This window comes from Neofelis nebulosa, chromosome 16 (assembly GCF_028018385.1).
Source record: "Neofelis nebulosa isolate mNeoNeb1 chromosome 16, mNeoNeb1.pri, whole genome shotgun sequence".
NCBI lineage: Eukaryota > Metazoa > Chordata > Mammalia > Carnivora > Felidae > Neofelis > Neofelis nebulosa.
The window spans coordinates 34,809,623-34,824,974 of record NC_080797.1 but is presented as its reverse complement, the minus strand read 5'-3'; the positions used below and the strand labels follow the sequence as shown (position 1 = coordinate 34,824,974).

Genomic DNA, 15,352 nt, shown 5'->3' with positions numbered 1-15,352 from the left:
ACAGCCAGAGGCTGCAGAGAGCTGTGAAAGGCTGGGAATATCTTTAAGTTGTAAAAAAAACTAGCAAGCTACTCTTATGTTGAGGATCAGAAGAAAAAGCTGTTCTTGGATGGAAATAATCTGTGGCCATGCCTTTATGTGGATTAGGAGAAAGGAATAATTAAAATGACTCCAACTCATCCAAGTAATTCTTCACTGAAATAAGCTCAGGGTCGAATAAGGCAGCAGACATTTCAAAAGGGAAGCAGCTGAGATTGTGGACAGAATGCTGCATTACAGGTAGCCATGTCAGGGTTACACAGTTTCGTTTCTCAAAATCAGTTAACTGTGTTTCCCGTGATGTGATTCTACAAGGGCTGCCTTAGCAGCAGCAACTGGGTCCTGGTGACACCTTTGCACTCCCTTCCTCAGAGCTGACTGCATCACGAATATTCAGTAAGTCATTTGTCAAAGTAATTTTGCAACAGAAGCAGCTAACCAGAGCCGAGATAGGTTTTAAAAAGGGAGGAACTCACGAGAATCAAACTTCCAAGCAATGGTGATGCCACCGATTTCAGAGTCGCTGAATCTCAGCAAGAAGGTCCCATCAGGCTTGTTAATGAGTAGGTCATGGGCCTGTTGCTTGTTCACGAAACCCAAAATGGCCCTGGATTGCAAAGGCCAAAGGAGCAGAGGCAGAGTGTGATGTTTTAACAGAGGAAAGAAGAGCTTCAACCTCTATTGACTTAGGAAATAAGGATTCTCACCCATCATTCCAATGAGGCTTGAGATGTTTTTTTAACACTTCCATCACACCATCAAACCACTGCCAGAAAGTATAATTTCGTCCTGGCAAATTCTCCTGGTTGGAGATACAACAGTGAACACAAGAAGGCCAAGAGTAACACTTGGAATATTGCCTGCATATGATTTAACTGAAAAAAATCAAATGGAAAACAAACATCTACACTGTCAGAATCGTACAAACATACATGCCTGTCCGAGTTTTACCAAATGGTCCTACAATCAAAAAGCTGAAGAGAGAGGAGGAAAGAAGGGAAAAAACAACAACGATTACCAACACCCAGTGGACCCCTGCTATAAAAACCTCCACCTGGATCTGAGCTGACTTTCTTTGCTGTTTTTGAATTAGGTCATGTAAAACACCTGGGGGGTGGGGGCCGTAAGCAAAGAAACAAAAGTTGGATTTAAAGTCAAAGATGTGGGGCACCTGGGTGGCTCAGTCATTTGAGCGTCTGACTTCAGCTCAGGTCATGATCTCACAGCTTGTGGGTTCAAGTCCCATGTCGGGCTCACAGCTGTCAGTGCAGAGCCTGCTTTGGATACTGTCCCCACCCCCTCTCTTTCCCACCCCTGCTTGCACTCTCTCAAAAATAAAATGCTTGAAGTACACATACACACACACACACACACACACACACAGTCAAAGATGTGATAGGTGACATCTGAATTCCCCGATGCTAGAGGAGAAGTTTCCTTTACCAGCATTCCCTTTTGTGGGCTGAGGGTCTTGGGGGGAGTCTGGTTTTGCAGGGTCACACAGCAGTGAGCACCAGCGAGTCCATGGGAAACAGCCATGGACTTCTGGCCACAAAAGCTTTACTTCTTTTGAGATATGTTACCTTTTGCTTTGCTCTGTTTCCTTCATAAAGGAAAAAAATGCACTAGCTGCACACAAAGCCCAGCTTACTTAAATATTTAAAGATCTAGTTTTCTACATGAAAAAAGCTATGTGCTTATCCATCTATTCAGAAACTGCTGATTACGCTGGGCACATTTTATCAGCATCATGAAGAACAAGTGCCCTGGGGCAGGAAGACTCTGGAAGGCATCTGGTTTGGAAGGACTGATCTAATGGCAGCTGGCGGCAGGTCCCTCACCCTGTTGAACTGGGACCAGGACACGGACATGCCATTATAGTCTTCAAGGTGGCTGCTGCTGCTGTTGAACAGTTTCTGTGCCAGGAACACGAGGTTCTCCTTGGTCAGGCCCCGGTTGCTCTGCACTTCGGCCTTGAATTTCATGTTGAGCGCCTCACACAGCTGCGGCCACAGCACTTTGTCGGGCACGGCAAATGGCACCCTGCCCTGCGAGGGAGAGAAGCCAGGATCTTAGGAGAAAACAGTTGCATGCTTTATTCATTCCACCCACAAAACAAAAACAGTGATGGCTCAATGTAGTCACACACATTTGTCTTGCTGAGCCTGAGGATAAATTCTAACTTTTATGGCATATGCAGCTCTGTGAGATGCAGAAGGTTCCATTTTGCCTTCTTTACACACAGCCTAGAAGGTAACCTCACACTGTCTATGGTGTTTTGTAAATGAGCTGCTGAACGTACAGTTTAAGCCTACGTTCGAAAGGCCGCAGAAACAAAACGTGACCAAAGGTCTGGTTTACGCCATAAACCCCATGGGAACAGAAATCTGAAAGACTGGTTCTCTAAGGGCAGGCAGAAAGAATGGGTGTGTGCTCACGCACGTATGTGCACAGGTGTGATCTTTGCCCTTGAACTCCAGCTCAAACTGAAAAAATTTCATGCGGAAGAGTGGAAACTGAGTTGGACCACTTTATTCAGAAACAGTTTACAACATTAATTTTTAATAAACTGTTTTTTTTCATCCTATTCGGCCATAGTTCCTCCTCTTCTTTTTTCATTATTACAAAAAATTGTTTTGGAATAGGCAATTCCTTCACATGATATAAAATTTAAAAAGCATGGGAGGGTATCTGATGGAGTCACTTTCTTAAACCTGTGTCCCACCCAGCAGGCCCAGAGCATGTAATCTAGTTGACCGTGTGTGCCTCCACAGGTATTCAATGCTTACCAAGAAACACACGTTTTTTCCTTTCAAAAATTATAAGTAGTAGCATAAAATCCACATGTTCTGCATCTTCCTTTTGTTCACTTAATTCTCTCTCTCAAGACCTTACTTATAGCAGCACATTCAAGAAATTTCTTTTTGTGGCTGCTAAATACCCCACAGTCTGGAAGAACAATACGATATTTAACCAGGCCTCCGTAGACAGACATCTGTGTGTCAGCCTAGCAATCTTCAGCTATGACAGACAATGCTGCGATGCACGTAAATCATCTGACACATATGCAAATATATCTGTAGAATAAATCCCCACAAGTATGTATTTATTTTAAAACAGTGTGAGATGTACGCCAGTCATTAGCACAACTGAAAATGTTAAAAATGCTTATTTATTTAGGCCAGGCCTAAATAAACTTAGGCAATTTATTCAGTAACGGCATGCTGCAGGAGATGTCGAAGTCACATGGGGAGCGAGCTCGGCGGGCAGGCAGGGAAGGGAATGAGAGAAGAGGGGCACTTCTATCCAGGAGGCTTATTAGGAAGCAACCCAGGCAGAGAGTTTTGAGAGGAGACTCAAACTCAAGATTTGTAGAATGGGCACAGTAGGATTTCTGCTAAAAACCTTGCCTTTTGCAGCCAAAATATTGTTCTTTAAAGAGGACCATTGAGATAACTCGGTTAGACTCTTCACGTTAGAGTCACATTAGACAAGCATTAACTTTTATGTCCTGAATACCTACCATATGGACTACTCTCCACTGTAAATGTACATCTACAACTTTTCCTGATGAAATGTTCTGAAAGTGCTCAACAAGCACACACTAGTGGTTTTCTGATTTGATGTATAAGTCAATAAAACCATATTCATTCCCTCAGACAAAGCATCTCGTTCTTGGAGAGACGTGGGATGAATCACATAACCTAAAATTTGGAGCACATTGAATGGCACCCTCATTTATTGGAGGGAAGTTGACAGGAAGCAACTGCTAAGCTAAAGTAACCTCCCGAGAGGTCTCACTTCTGGAAGGAAACTGGGAGTCCCAAATTCCATTCATGGTCTCACCCAAAGATTCAAATTAATATCTACTAAGTATCGACTATATGAAAAGCATTTTGTATTTCGTATGTTACCTAATTTCATTTCTTTCTTTTTTTCTTAAGTAAACTCTATGCCCAACATGGGGCTTGAACTCATGACCCCAAGATCAAGATTCGCATGTTCTACTGACTGAGCCAGCCAGGAGCCCCTGAATGTTACCTAATTTCATCTTCCTAACAGCACTATGAAGGATTATTATCCCTGTGGTGCAGACACTTAGGGAAACTTAGGCTCAAAGAGGGAAAGTGAACTCCCCATGGTCACAACATGAGGAAACGGTAAGGCATGAGTTCAGCCCTTGGCCAGACTCCAAGCCTATGCTCTTTCCATTCTCCACATACTCTCTACCTGCCCACTGTAGAAAACTACAGTTTTCTATGCTTTCCTGGGGAAGAACACATAAAAGAGATTCAGGACACCAGCATCAAGATCTTGAGACCCACAAGTTCGAGGGATTGACTCACAGGCTCTGCAAAAGCATTGTCCCAAAGAACAGTGGCCGTCGCATTGTTGTCCTGGCTGCCATGGACAATCACCACCACCGGGAGGGAGAGAGTCTAGAAAGACAAAGGAAAAGGGCTGAGCACCCAGAGCGGCACACTCCTGTCTTGCTTTTGTTTTCCTCTATCACAACATATTCATTCTCTCTTCAAGTTTCAGTAAATGTCACCCGTGAATACAGAATCTCAATGGTTCCAAGAATCACAGGACTTTACACAATGGTGCAATCTTAGAGATTTTTGATATTTTATTTATTTTTTTAATGTTTATTTTTGAGAGAGACAGAGCATGAATGGGAGCGGGGAAGACAGAGATGGAAACACAGAATCTGAAGCAGGCTCCAGGCTCTGAGCTGTCAGCACAGAGCCTGACGTGAGGCTCAAACTCACGAACTGTGAGATCATGACCTGAGCCGAAGTCAGACACTTAACTGACTGAGCCACCCACGTGCCCCTTAAGTTTACTTATTTATTTTTGGAGAGAAAAAGAGAGAGCACAAGCAGGGGAGAGGCAGAGAGAGGGAGAGAGGGAATCCCAAGCAGGCTCTACACTGTCAGCGCAGAGCCTGACACAGGGCTTGAACTCACAAACTGGGAGATCATGTCCTGAGCTGAGATCAAGAGTTGGACACTTAACCAACTGAGCCACCCAGGCACACCAATGTTTATTTATTTTTCCCTGTGCAAGCAGGGAAAGGGCAGAGAGAGGGAGACAGAGGATCTGAAGTGGGCTCTGGGCTGATAGCAGAGAGCCTGATGTGGGGGGTGAACTCACAAACCCGGAGATCATGACCTGAGCTGAAGTCGGATGTTTAGCTGACTGAGTCCACCCAGGCATCCCCAGATTTTAGATACTCTAAAAGAGATGTTGCTACGACTTCACTCATATGAGAAATTTAAGATACAAAATAGATGAACATAAGGGAAAGGAAGGAAAAATAATATAAAAACAGGGAAAGGGACAGAACTTAAAAGACTCTTAAATATAGAGAACAGAGGGTTGCTGGAGGGGTGGTGGGAGGGGGGATGGTCTAAATGGGTAAGGGGCATTAAGAATCTACTCCTGAAATCATTGTTGCACCACATGCTAAATTAAACAATAAATAAATATTAAAAATAAATAAATAAATAAATAAATAAATAAATAAATAAATAAATAAATAAGATGTTGCTTGGATATTTCTGAACGATACACTAAGTTTCTCAAATGGAGAACAAGAGAAAAGAGAAAGAATATAGAGACATTTCTAGGAAAAAAGAGCAAGTAACAAATGTCTAAAACTTACTACAAACTGTTACTCAAATTCATCTGGAGTGATGTTTCTCTAGATTCATTCCTACCTATTTCTCCAGCTATTTTAGTTTGTTATTACTGTAGATCCTAAGAGAATCTAAGAGATACAGTTTTAAGGATGAAGTCTCCCCAGTTTCTGTTCATTAACAGTAAAGACACTATGTGATCAAAACAACTTTTTTCTTATATAAAGTACACACACACACACATGCGCGCGCACACACACACACACACACACACACACACACACCACAGCTGAGGGAGGCCTTTACCTTGACCTGAAAAACCAGCTCATTTCCACCAACACTGAACTGTGATTCGAACAGGATTGTAAATTTTTCTTCAGTCACTGACTCTGCTCCACGACGGTCAGACCTCTTAATTCGCTTCAGGGACTGCAAAGGAGAGAAATAAGAGGACAAAGCCCTCAAACAACCAGGGAAAATGTGTTCTTCCTCTTCTCCCATCCTCACCATGTTCCTGAAGTGCGCACTCAGGGTGCCGGTGGCTTGGTGGTATTCCATCACACAGCAGTTGTTCAGGATCTCTCCACTGTAGTCGCTGCAGAGAAGAGAGACACTCGACTCTAAACCCACGCATCTCAGGAAACGTGGGGTAGAAATTATATAGGGGGGGCAATAAAGAATGTTGTAAAAACCGACGTCATTTAGAGGAAATGGTAGCTGCTGAAATATACAAGAAATAAATATACATTAACATAAAGAAATTTTCTTGATTTATCCCTAGTAAATGAAAGATAATCATATGTTTCTTTTCACAGAAGAAACTCCTTACACTGTTTCTCTGAGAGCCGGAAGGGGACAGTGGGGCTAATGGGGCTCGTACAATGAATGGTGGAGTCCAGCGTGTGGGCTAGGAGGCCCGAGCACTTCCTCCTGTAGTAAGGACGGAGAAAAGAAGCAGACAGAGGGAAGGGCACACGTACTTGCGGGTGTTCTCATTCTTGAGCAGTGACTTGGCCTGCTGCTCACTGATGATGGTGGCCTTCACCTGGGGGGGGTTCATGTGCACGTTCAGCTTCCCGCCCACCAGCAGGCGCACCGTCGCTGCAAACTTGGTCTGGGTCTTCAGGACCTGAGGGGGCTGCTTCTCGATGATGAATGTGCTGCGGGGACACAAGTGACCACACCAGACATGATGCCGGCTCAGGGCACAGGGTCTGGCTCCCCTGTGGAGGGAGGCTGCCGGGGCTCAGCAGGCAAATGAAGGCACGTGGCACCGCCCCTGTTCCCAGGGAGGCCACTGAGAGTCAGAGGAGATGGCTGGAGGGGAGGCAGTGAAACGACTCAGCAGCTGGCATGGGCTGCGGGGGACAAGGGCAGTCCACATGGCGTCCACAACAGAAACTGGGCAAGGTCAACACCAAGCAGCTAAAGCAACTGAGGACAGAGCGGGGACGGGGACCCGAGGCAAACAGAGACAAGGACTCAAGCGAGAGCCCACCCACCCTCACCCCCACCATCAGCAAAGCACCGCCTGCCTCCCCCATGCCAACCGCACGGGGGCTGGGTGTGGCCCGAGGCAGGAATTACCTGGTCACCAGGGCTGAGATGATGTCTGTGATGGTGGCATTGACCTCAGCTAGCATCTCCTCCACTGGGCCAGGGATGGGCAGCTGCTGGCAGAGGTGCTCAGCTCTGCGGATCTGCTGCCGGTTCTGCCAGATGATCTCGGCCAACTTCTCGCACCTGCACGGGAGCCCCAGGCCAACGGGAGGACAATGGCATCACGCCATCCCCCAGGCTCGAGGCTGGGAGGCTCCGGTCTGAGGAGAACGCCCCAAGACCCAGCTCCACCCTCACCCAGGAAGGCTTTGCGCCTAAGCCGCCACTCCCGACCACGGAGCGGAGCGGAGCAGAGCGCCCGCCTTCCAGAAACACAGAGAAATACAGAGGCAGCAAGCCTGAACTGGGTCCAATCGGCCCGAGCTCACTCTGCACACCCAGCCCTGCCCCACTCCCCAGCACGGTGACTCCCTTCCTGGGCAGGGGGCACAGACGGGGGCCCCAAAGTCCGCATCAGGAACCAGAACCCCTAGTGAACTAAGTCTTGCCGCAGGACAGAGGGAGCCGGCTGCTCATGGAAACGCAGGAGGCACAACGAGCAGCTGGTTGCACCACTCCCAGCCCCTGCCGCCCCCTCCTGCCCCCCGCCACCCCCCCCCCCACACACCATTACCAGGACTGCAGCACATCCAGGCTGCCCTCGGGGGGCCCTCCGTTCCCCGCCAGCTGCTGCCGCCGCTTCCACTGGATCAGTTCATCATCCAGAATGATGGTCTGCTGCTTCCGCAGCAGCTGCAAGGTCTTCTGGTGCTTCTCGGCCAGCTCCTGAAGGCAAGTGGGGAGAACACGCCCAACTGCAGGCCTCGGGAGGCAGGGCTGGGGGCCAGGGACCAGGCCCCAGGCCCAGGCCTTCCCCTCTTCCCAACCTGCTCTGCCTCACACGCCCCCCACGGGAGAGAACCATCTGGCCTCCAGCTCTGCTGGGTCCTGCTCTCTTCCTGGCTCTCGCCCTCTCTCGGCTTCCCCGCGCCCCTTGGGATGTGCACCTCAAGGCTTGGGAGGAGAGGACGCGGATCCCACTCACCACACGGTACTGCTGCAGCGTCTGGGCCTCCCGCTGCAGCCAGGCCTCCAGGGACACCTGCTTCTGCTGGAGGGCCGTCTCCCGGCTCAGGCGCTCCTGCGGATTCAGCTGGGCCAGCTGGGCAAACTGAGCTAGAGGAGGGGACAGGACACCCATGACCATCATCTCCCAGCTTCCTGCAGGAAGCCCAGGGGAACGCACACACCTGTTCTGGAGGCCAGACCCTCAAGGGACACATCTGACCGATGGCAAGCTGGGCTTCTGGCAGCCAAGGGTGCCAGAGATGAGCAGGCTCTGGTCTCTGGCCTCTCGCCTTTGATCTCCCCTCCTGGGGGTGTGTAGGTGGAAACCCGAGGGTATAGCTGAGGAGGATCCTGCCCCACGGCCTCCCCTCCCACCTCAGTCTACACAGCTGGCTGCCCAGACCTCCTCACGCCACACGGGGTCCAGCTTGGAGCCTCACTGCCTGGTTTGATGTGTGCCCTCACCGTTTACTAACTGGGTGAACTCGTGCATCACGCTTCTGTGCCTCAGTTTGCCCATGTGCAAAATGGGAGAATCCTGGCCCCTGTCTCGGTGGGTGGCTGAGGATTAAATATGTGGGAACACAGAACACGTTCAAGGAACTGCCCGGCACGCACACGCTGCAGGGATGAGCGTGTCCTTACTGGTTAGGGGGTCCCAGGGCAGGCTTAAAGGGTGACAGAGACCAGTAGCCGCTCAGCCCCACCCCACACATCAGAGCCCCCTCAGGGCAGCCCCTGCCTGCTGGCTTTGTCCCATCTCCAGCTTTGTCCCATCCCCGGGAGCACAGCAGTCTCTCCTAGGGAAGAAGGCATTTCTCTAGGTGCTGGGAGGTGCCTAACGTGTTTGTTTGTCCAGGATGGGTCACCGTGAGCTCAGCTGACCAACTGGAAGGAGACAGAGAGGGAGAGAGGGAGAGAGGGAGAGAGGGAGAGAGACAGAGAGAGAAAGGGAGAGGGACAGGGAGAGAGAGACGAGGAGAAAGGGCAAGGAAGGGAGAGGGACAGAAGGGGAGAGGGGTAGAGGGGGAGAAGGGGAGAGAGGGGAGAGAGAGAGAGGGGGAGAGGGAGGGAGAGGGAGAGACAGATGAGGAGAGAGGGCAAGGAAGAGAGAAGGACAGAAGGGGAGAGGGGTAGAGGGGGAGAAAGGAAGAGAGGGGAGAGAGGAGAGAGGGGGAGAGGGGGAGAGGGGGGGGAAGGGGAGAGAGGGGAGAGAGGAGAGAGGGGGAGAGAGGGGAGGGGGAGAGGGAGAGGGAGAGAGAGAGAGAAAGGGAGAGGGAAAGGGAGAGGGAGAGACAGATGAGGAGAGAGGGCAAGGAAGGGAGAGGGATAGAAGGGTAGAGGGGTAGATGGGGAAAAAGGGAGAGAGGGGAGAGAGGGAGGGAGAGGGACAGAAAGAGAAGGGGCGAAAGGGAAAAGGCGAGGGAGACGGGGAAACAGAATGTCCAGGGCCCACTGGCAACATGAAAGCAGCAAGATCCTCTCAGGAGAGGGAAGGTTCTAGCACCCAAGGGTGCCAGAGAGGGAGGCAGATTCTCTCCACACTAGCTGCTGGGAAGCTCATCCATGGCAGGAAAGGGGAGTCGGTGAGGCCTCAGTACCCTCTTACAAAACATCTATTATGAAATTCTCAAGACCCAAGGAAGGCAGAAAGAATGATGCAAGGAACACCTGTCTCTCAGTAACCCGGCTTAAAGAAATCAAACATTTCTCGGGGTGCCTGGGTGGCTCAGTCGTTTAAACGTTTGACTTTGGCTCAGGTCATGATCTCATGGTTTGTGAGTTCTAGCCCCACATCGGGCTGTCTGCTGTCAGCACAGAGCCCACTTTGCAAACTCTGCCCCCCTCTCTCTGCCCCATCCCCGCTTGCGTGCACATGCATGCTCTCTCTCTCACAAATATAAACAAAACATTAAAAAAAAAAAAGAAATCAAACATTTCCACGTTGAAAACTACCTGTACATCCTTCCCTGCTTGCACATCCGTCCCTGCCTCCAAAGGTAACCACTATCCTAAATGCTGGGGTTATTACGCCTTGCCGATCATCTATTTGAATATCCCAGTGTCGGGGTGCCTGGCTGGCTCAGTCCATACAGCATGCAACTCTTGATCTCAGGGTTGTGAGTTCAAGCCCCATGTTGGGTGTGCAGTCTATCTAATTAAAAAAAAAAAAAAAAAGAATATTCCAGTGTCCTTGCTTGGGGCTGAGTCAAGAGGAGGTGAGCATCAGCACGTCTTGGGCAAGTTCCTGGCAGGCCGCTGAGGGCCCTCTCACACTGACCTATGTCCTGCCTCATGGACACACAAGCTGGGACTCACAGACTAAAGCAACTCTAACAGTCAGGAAAAGCCCAGAGCTAGAAGACAACTGGAAATATGGTTTGGATTCCACTCTTGGGGACTGAGAGAGAAGAATACTGTCCAGGCCTGGAACACAGCAGAGCAGTCTGGAGCCACCTCGGAAATCCTGCCCCCATCCCCAGGGAGGTGGTGGTGAGCCCCACACCTGGACCCAACCTCCCTATGCAGGTGACTCACTTAGGTCTCTCCTGGCACTTGCAGAAGCTTCTGGGAGGGAGGCCAGCAGACATGAGGCAATTGTCTGCTCCACTGGAGGAAGCTGAGCCTCCCCTTGCACAAATAGATCGATAGTCTGTGTTTCTGATGGGTGAACTTGATACATGAGACTGAACTGACATGGCATGATGGGTACAAACCCAAACCAGAATCAAACCCATATCCATAAATAGGAAACAGAAAACCCAAGAACAGGATTGGAAGTACTATCAACCAGTCAAAGGCTTTTGGGTAGAACTAATAGCCTGAATTCTCCCGTTCCCTAATCTAGGAGGAGGGCCACCCTTTCTCTTGCGTCAGTCTGAGATGGATTCAGATGGAAGAAAACATGCTAGAATCATCTCATCAACACTTATTCATACCTACTATGATTCAGCCAAGGCGCCAACCTCAGGGTACAGAGATAAGACACAATCCCTTCTCAAAAAATTTATAATTAGTATGGAAGACTGAGTTAATAATAGCAATATCGCTATAAAATTGAGCCCACAAGCATGGTATTAGAGGCGCACATGCTACATAAATGGGTATGTGTCTGTACAGCTGGGCAAGCAGAGGCTTTTCTGAGATTCTCAGCTGGGCATGCTTGCAGGGAGACAAAATTAGCATTCAAGTCACTCTGCCAAATTCTCAACAAGGCCAATAGGGGGCGCTGGTGGGGCTCCAAGCGTCAGCCTCAAGACTGACGTTTTCAGTACTCAAGTACCTAGCAGGATTTATACCAGGAAAGGGACCCTTTGCTTATCAAGGCTAACTGAGGTGCATTAGCAGGCTCTGTGTCAGGACAGCCTCTCTGAATAACTGCACAAGACATTAAAGGTTTGTCACTACAAACACAGCCCTTAGCCTTTATACTTTCCCTGCTTGGAGAATTTAACAGTTCAGCAAAGCAGCATTTATGAAACACCAATTATATACAAAAGTACTGTTTACTAGACTGTGAGCTTCTTCCCACAGGAGGAAATTCTTCCCCAGCAGACCAGGAGCTCCCCGGGTGTGGGAAGCCTGAGTGAGACCCACACTCTCCAAAGGCAAGCTCGTGACTCCTCCCCTTCCTAAGTCTCATCCTCCCTGCCAGATCTTTAGTGCACATGGTTCCCGGCTACTCCCCAGACAGGGGAGTGCCTCTGAACAGAAACCCCATTCTTGTAGCCCTCACAACACACACCGCCCAGGCGGCCCTGGCCTCACCCTGGATCCTCAGGCTCTCCTGATACTGGATGATGAAGTACTCTTGAGTCTGCTGCAGCTTCTTCAGCTCATTCTCTGTGTCCTGTGTGACCAGTCGCAGCTCCTCAAACGTCTGGTTGATCTGGAGGTGTTTCTGGGACATGGTGTCAGCAAGACTTCCAACTGGAGAAGTACCCTGAGGACATATCAGGGGAGGAGAGTGTGGGCGGAAGTGAGCTGGGCAGTGAGGATGGTAGAAAACCTCAGGCCTTGGGGCCCCTGGGTGGCTCAGTCGGTTAAGGATCCGACTTCAGCTCAGGTCATGATCTTGTCATCCATGAGTTCGGGCCCTGCATCGGGCTCTGTGCTGACGGCTCGGAGCCTGGAGCCTGCTTCAGGTTCTGCGTCTCCCTCTCTCCCTGCCCCTCCCCCGCTCACACTCTGTTTCTCAAAAATGAATAAATGTTAAAAAAAAAAAAAGAGAGAAAGAAAACCTCAGGCCTTAATCTGAAGAAAAAGCCAATGCTAGCACCTATAACCTAACGAAAACCCCAAAAGCGAAATTGTGAGTCAGAGGAATTGCAAACATCATTTGTGAGAACTGGTGTGGAGGGGAGATAAAAGGAGGGGGAGATAGGTGACCTGACCAACCGTGGCACCTTCATATGCCATAATAGAAAGTTCTTTCATAGTCTGGCCTCCACCAGAGTTGCCCAAACAGGGTCCATCTAATTCCCTTCAGAGAGACTAGAAGTGAACACATCCAGGATATACCTGGGTTTTCCTACTAATGATGATGACGCCTCATTCCGTATTCACGCACTGATCCAGGGCTATGGACCATGTGAGGTGCTGGGGACACAGTGGGGAAGAAGGCTGTGTGAACGTACATCATCTGTGTCTTCACTCAAGACCTTATTCTAACTGAGGGAAGAGGCTGAATCTCTCACACATGGTATCATGGAGACCCCAAAGTTCTAGGGCAGGCACAGCAAGGATTTTACGGATCCAGCCATTTAAGTGACCTGGTCTGAGCCATTCCCTCTATGCTTGACTAAGAGAGGGCTCAGCAGAAATCCCTCTTAAGTAATCTCACCTGAACATGAGCATGCCTTTACTCAAAAACTGTTCAGTTGGGGTTAAATTATTTTGCACTTGTTCACATTGTTTTGTGGCGGTAATCTCACCAAGGTCATGAATCAATTAAGATCAGAGACTAGTGTTCTATTTCTTTTGTGCCCCTTAGGACAATGCTCTGTTTATAGAAACATCAACAGATGCACACTGAGTTGTCTTGAGAGATCTGGGTCCAGAGAGAGGGGGGCAAGGAAGGACTTCACAGCTCTTCTCCCCACATCCATGGGACACTCACATTGTTGGCTTCGCGGACCAGCCTCTGCTCGTTGTACAGAATATGCCGGATGCAGCGGACCAGCTCCATGGGGCAGCGGTCATATGTGTTCTGAAAGAACCCAATAGCAGACATCACTTTGTTCCACTCTGTGCTATGGGGCCTAACCCTACCTCAGAGCAGGGGTAAGATTTTATGATGAGGGGACTCCTGGAGACATGATGACATAACCATGAGCAATGTGGCTCCTCCAATACTAATGGGGGACAAGAAAAGCACATCATAGGAAACCCAATTACAGTGAGAAGGTAAGGTTATTTTATTTCTTGCCTCCTAATTTGCCTAAAGTACTAGGGTGTCATTCTTGGAAACAGGATACATAAATTTCGAAAAGGCCACGTAAGAGGAGAAATGACACCACCTCGACCGAGCAATCAAAATTACTACCCCCAGTGCAAGGAAGATGGACGGTGTATGTCTTCAGATGTGATACCCTGGGAAGGACACAACATCACTTACTCAGGATTCTCATCAGGGATGTGTAACCTGAATCTAATCAGAAGGAGACATGACACAGACCCAAAAAGATGTTCATTTTATCTTTAAAAAATAGATGAGTTGAATTATTTTAAAATGTCAATGTAATAAAAGGCAAAGAAGGTTGAGTACAGTTCCAGATTAAAGTAGATTAAAGAAACATGACAACCAGATGCAATATATGGTCCTGGGCTGGTGGGAAAAAAAATGTCCTAGAGGACTTTATTGTGACTCAACTGACTGTTGACAAAATGGAAATACAGATACAAGATTACTGAAAAGTGTTCTATCAATGTTAAATGTACTAAAGATGGTAACTGCACTATAACTATGTATAGAAAACGCACACTAAAGTACTCAGGGGCAAAGGGACATGACGTATGCAACTTACTCTCGGGTGACAAAAAAAATGTGTGTGTACGTGTGTGTAGAGACAGAATATGACAAAGCAAATGTTAACAACGGGTGGATCCGGGCATATGTACGGGTTCTTCGTATCAATCCTGCAACTTCCTATAAATTTGAAATTGTTTTCAAATAAAAAGTTTAAAAACAAAAGGCTACAACCACAAAGCCAAACAGTAAGAACTTTACACGGCGAACATGTAAGTCCGCAACACTGGGTTCCAGAGGAGAAAGAAAATCTCTACGGGAAGCACTGAATGAAGGAGAGGATTAAGTGTGACCCAGCCTTCACACCCACCTGGAGCTGCGTGGCATAGTGCCCCAGCTTGATCTTCAGTAAGAACCCATCTTCCCCCACTTGGTGCTCCGCCTTCTTCTGCAGCTCCTGCACCAGGCCCTCCAGGAGCTGGGTGGCCTTAATGTTCTCCTGTGGATTATCAAGATCTATTGAGTCCCTAGGGGAAAAAAATTACATACATATGTATACATACATGCACATGAGCCTGTATAAATGCAGCCTCAACGCATCACGCCTTTTCTTTAGCTAAAGTGATTTCTTCATAATGCTCACTGCAAATTTTAGGAAGCACTTCAATTCAAATCGACTAGATGCCTATGTTAATCTATCCCTAATCCACTAATTAGCTTAGTGGACTAGATACTTTTTTTCTTTTCTTCTTCTTTTTTTCTAAACAATGTACTGCCCTTTCTCCTTCCTCCTACTGACTTCTCTGGTGCTTATGCTATCTGCTTCTAGAAATGAAGGGAAAAGGAAAGTGCTTCGTGTACTCTGAAGGAAATAAGGGCTCTGATAACTTCCTATTTATAGTTACCCCTTAAGGGTGTAAGGGGGCACAAGGTCAAGAATGTTCTACATGCTTTTTCCAGCCTTGACTAGTTCTATGTGCTAACTCCACATATAGTATTTCTTAAGTAGAGGCAGGTGAAACAACACTACTATTTC

At 48.3% G+C, this 15,352-nt stretch overlaps 1 protein-coding gene across 2 annotated transcripts in view; it reads right to left on the bottom strand.

Annotated features, from left to right (window-relative positions):
- Positions 1-15,352, bottom strand: part of LOC131498158 (signal transducer and activator of transcription 5B) — a 66,071-nt gene that overhangs the window by 8,424 nt on the left and 42,295 nt on the right. The window contains exons 3-15 of one of the 2 annotated variants that reach the window (XM_058705094.1): positions 14,687-14,843; positions 13,468-13,557; positions 12,117-12,291; positions 8,326-8,456; positions 7,915-8,066; positions 7,269-7,424; positions 6,662-6,841; positions 6,189-6,276; positions 5,988-6,110; positions 4,386-4,478; positions 1,881-2,087; positions 747-841; positions 516-646 (exon numbers count right to left, since the gene is read on the bottom strand). In XM_058705094.1, the coding sequence (XP_058561077.1) occupies positions 516-646; positions 747-841; positions 1,881-2,087; positions 4,386-4,478; positions 5,988-6,110; positions 6,189-6,276; positions 6,662-6,841; positions 7,269-7,424; positions 7,915-8,066; positions 8,326-8,456; positions 12,117-12,291; positions 13,468-13,557; positions 14,687-14,843 (1,778 nt within the window). The remainder of the gene's footprint in view (positions 1-515; positions 647-746; positions 842-1,880; positions 2,088-4,385; positions 4,479-5,987; positions 6,111-6,188; positions 6,277-6,661; positions 6,842-7,268; positions 7,425-7,914; positions 8,067-8,325; positions 8,457-12,116; positions 12,292-13,467; positions 13,558-14,686; positions 14,844-15,352) is intronic. The other variant, XM_058705095.1, reaches the window with a different exon arrangement.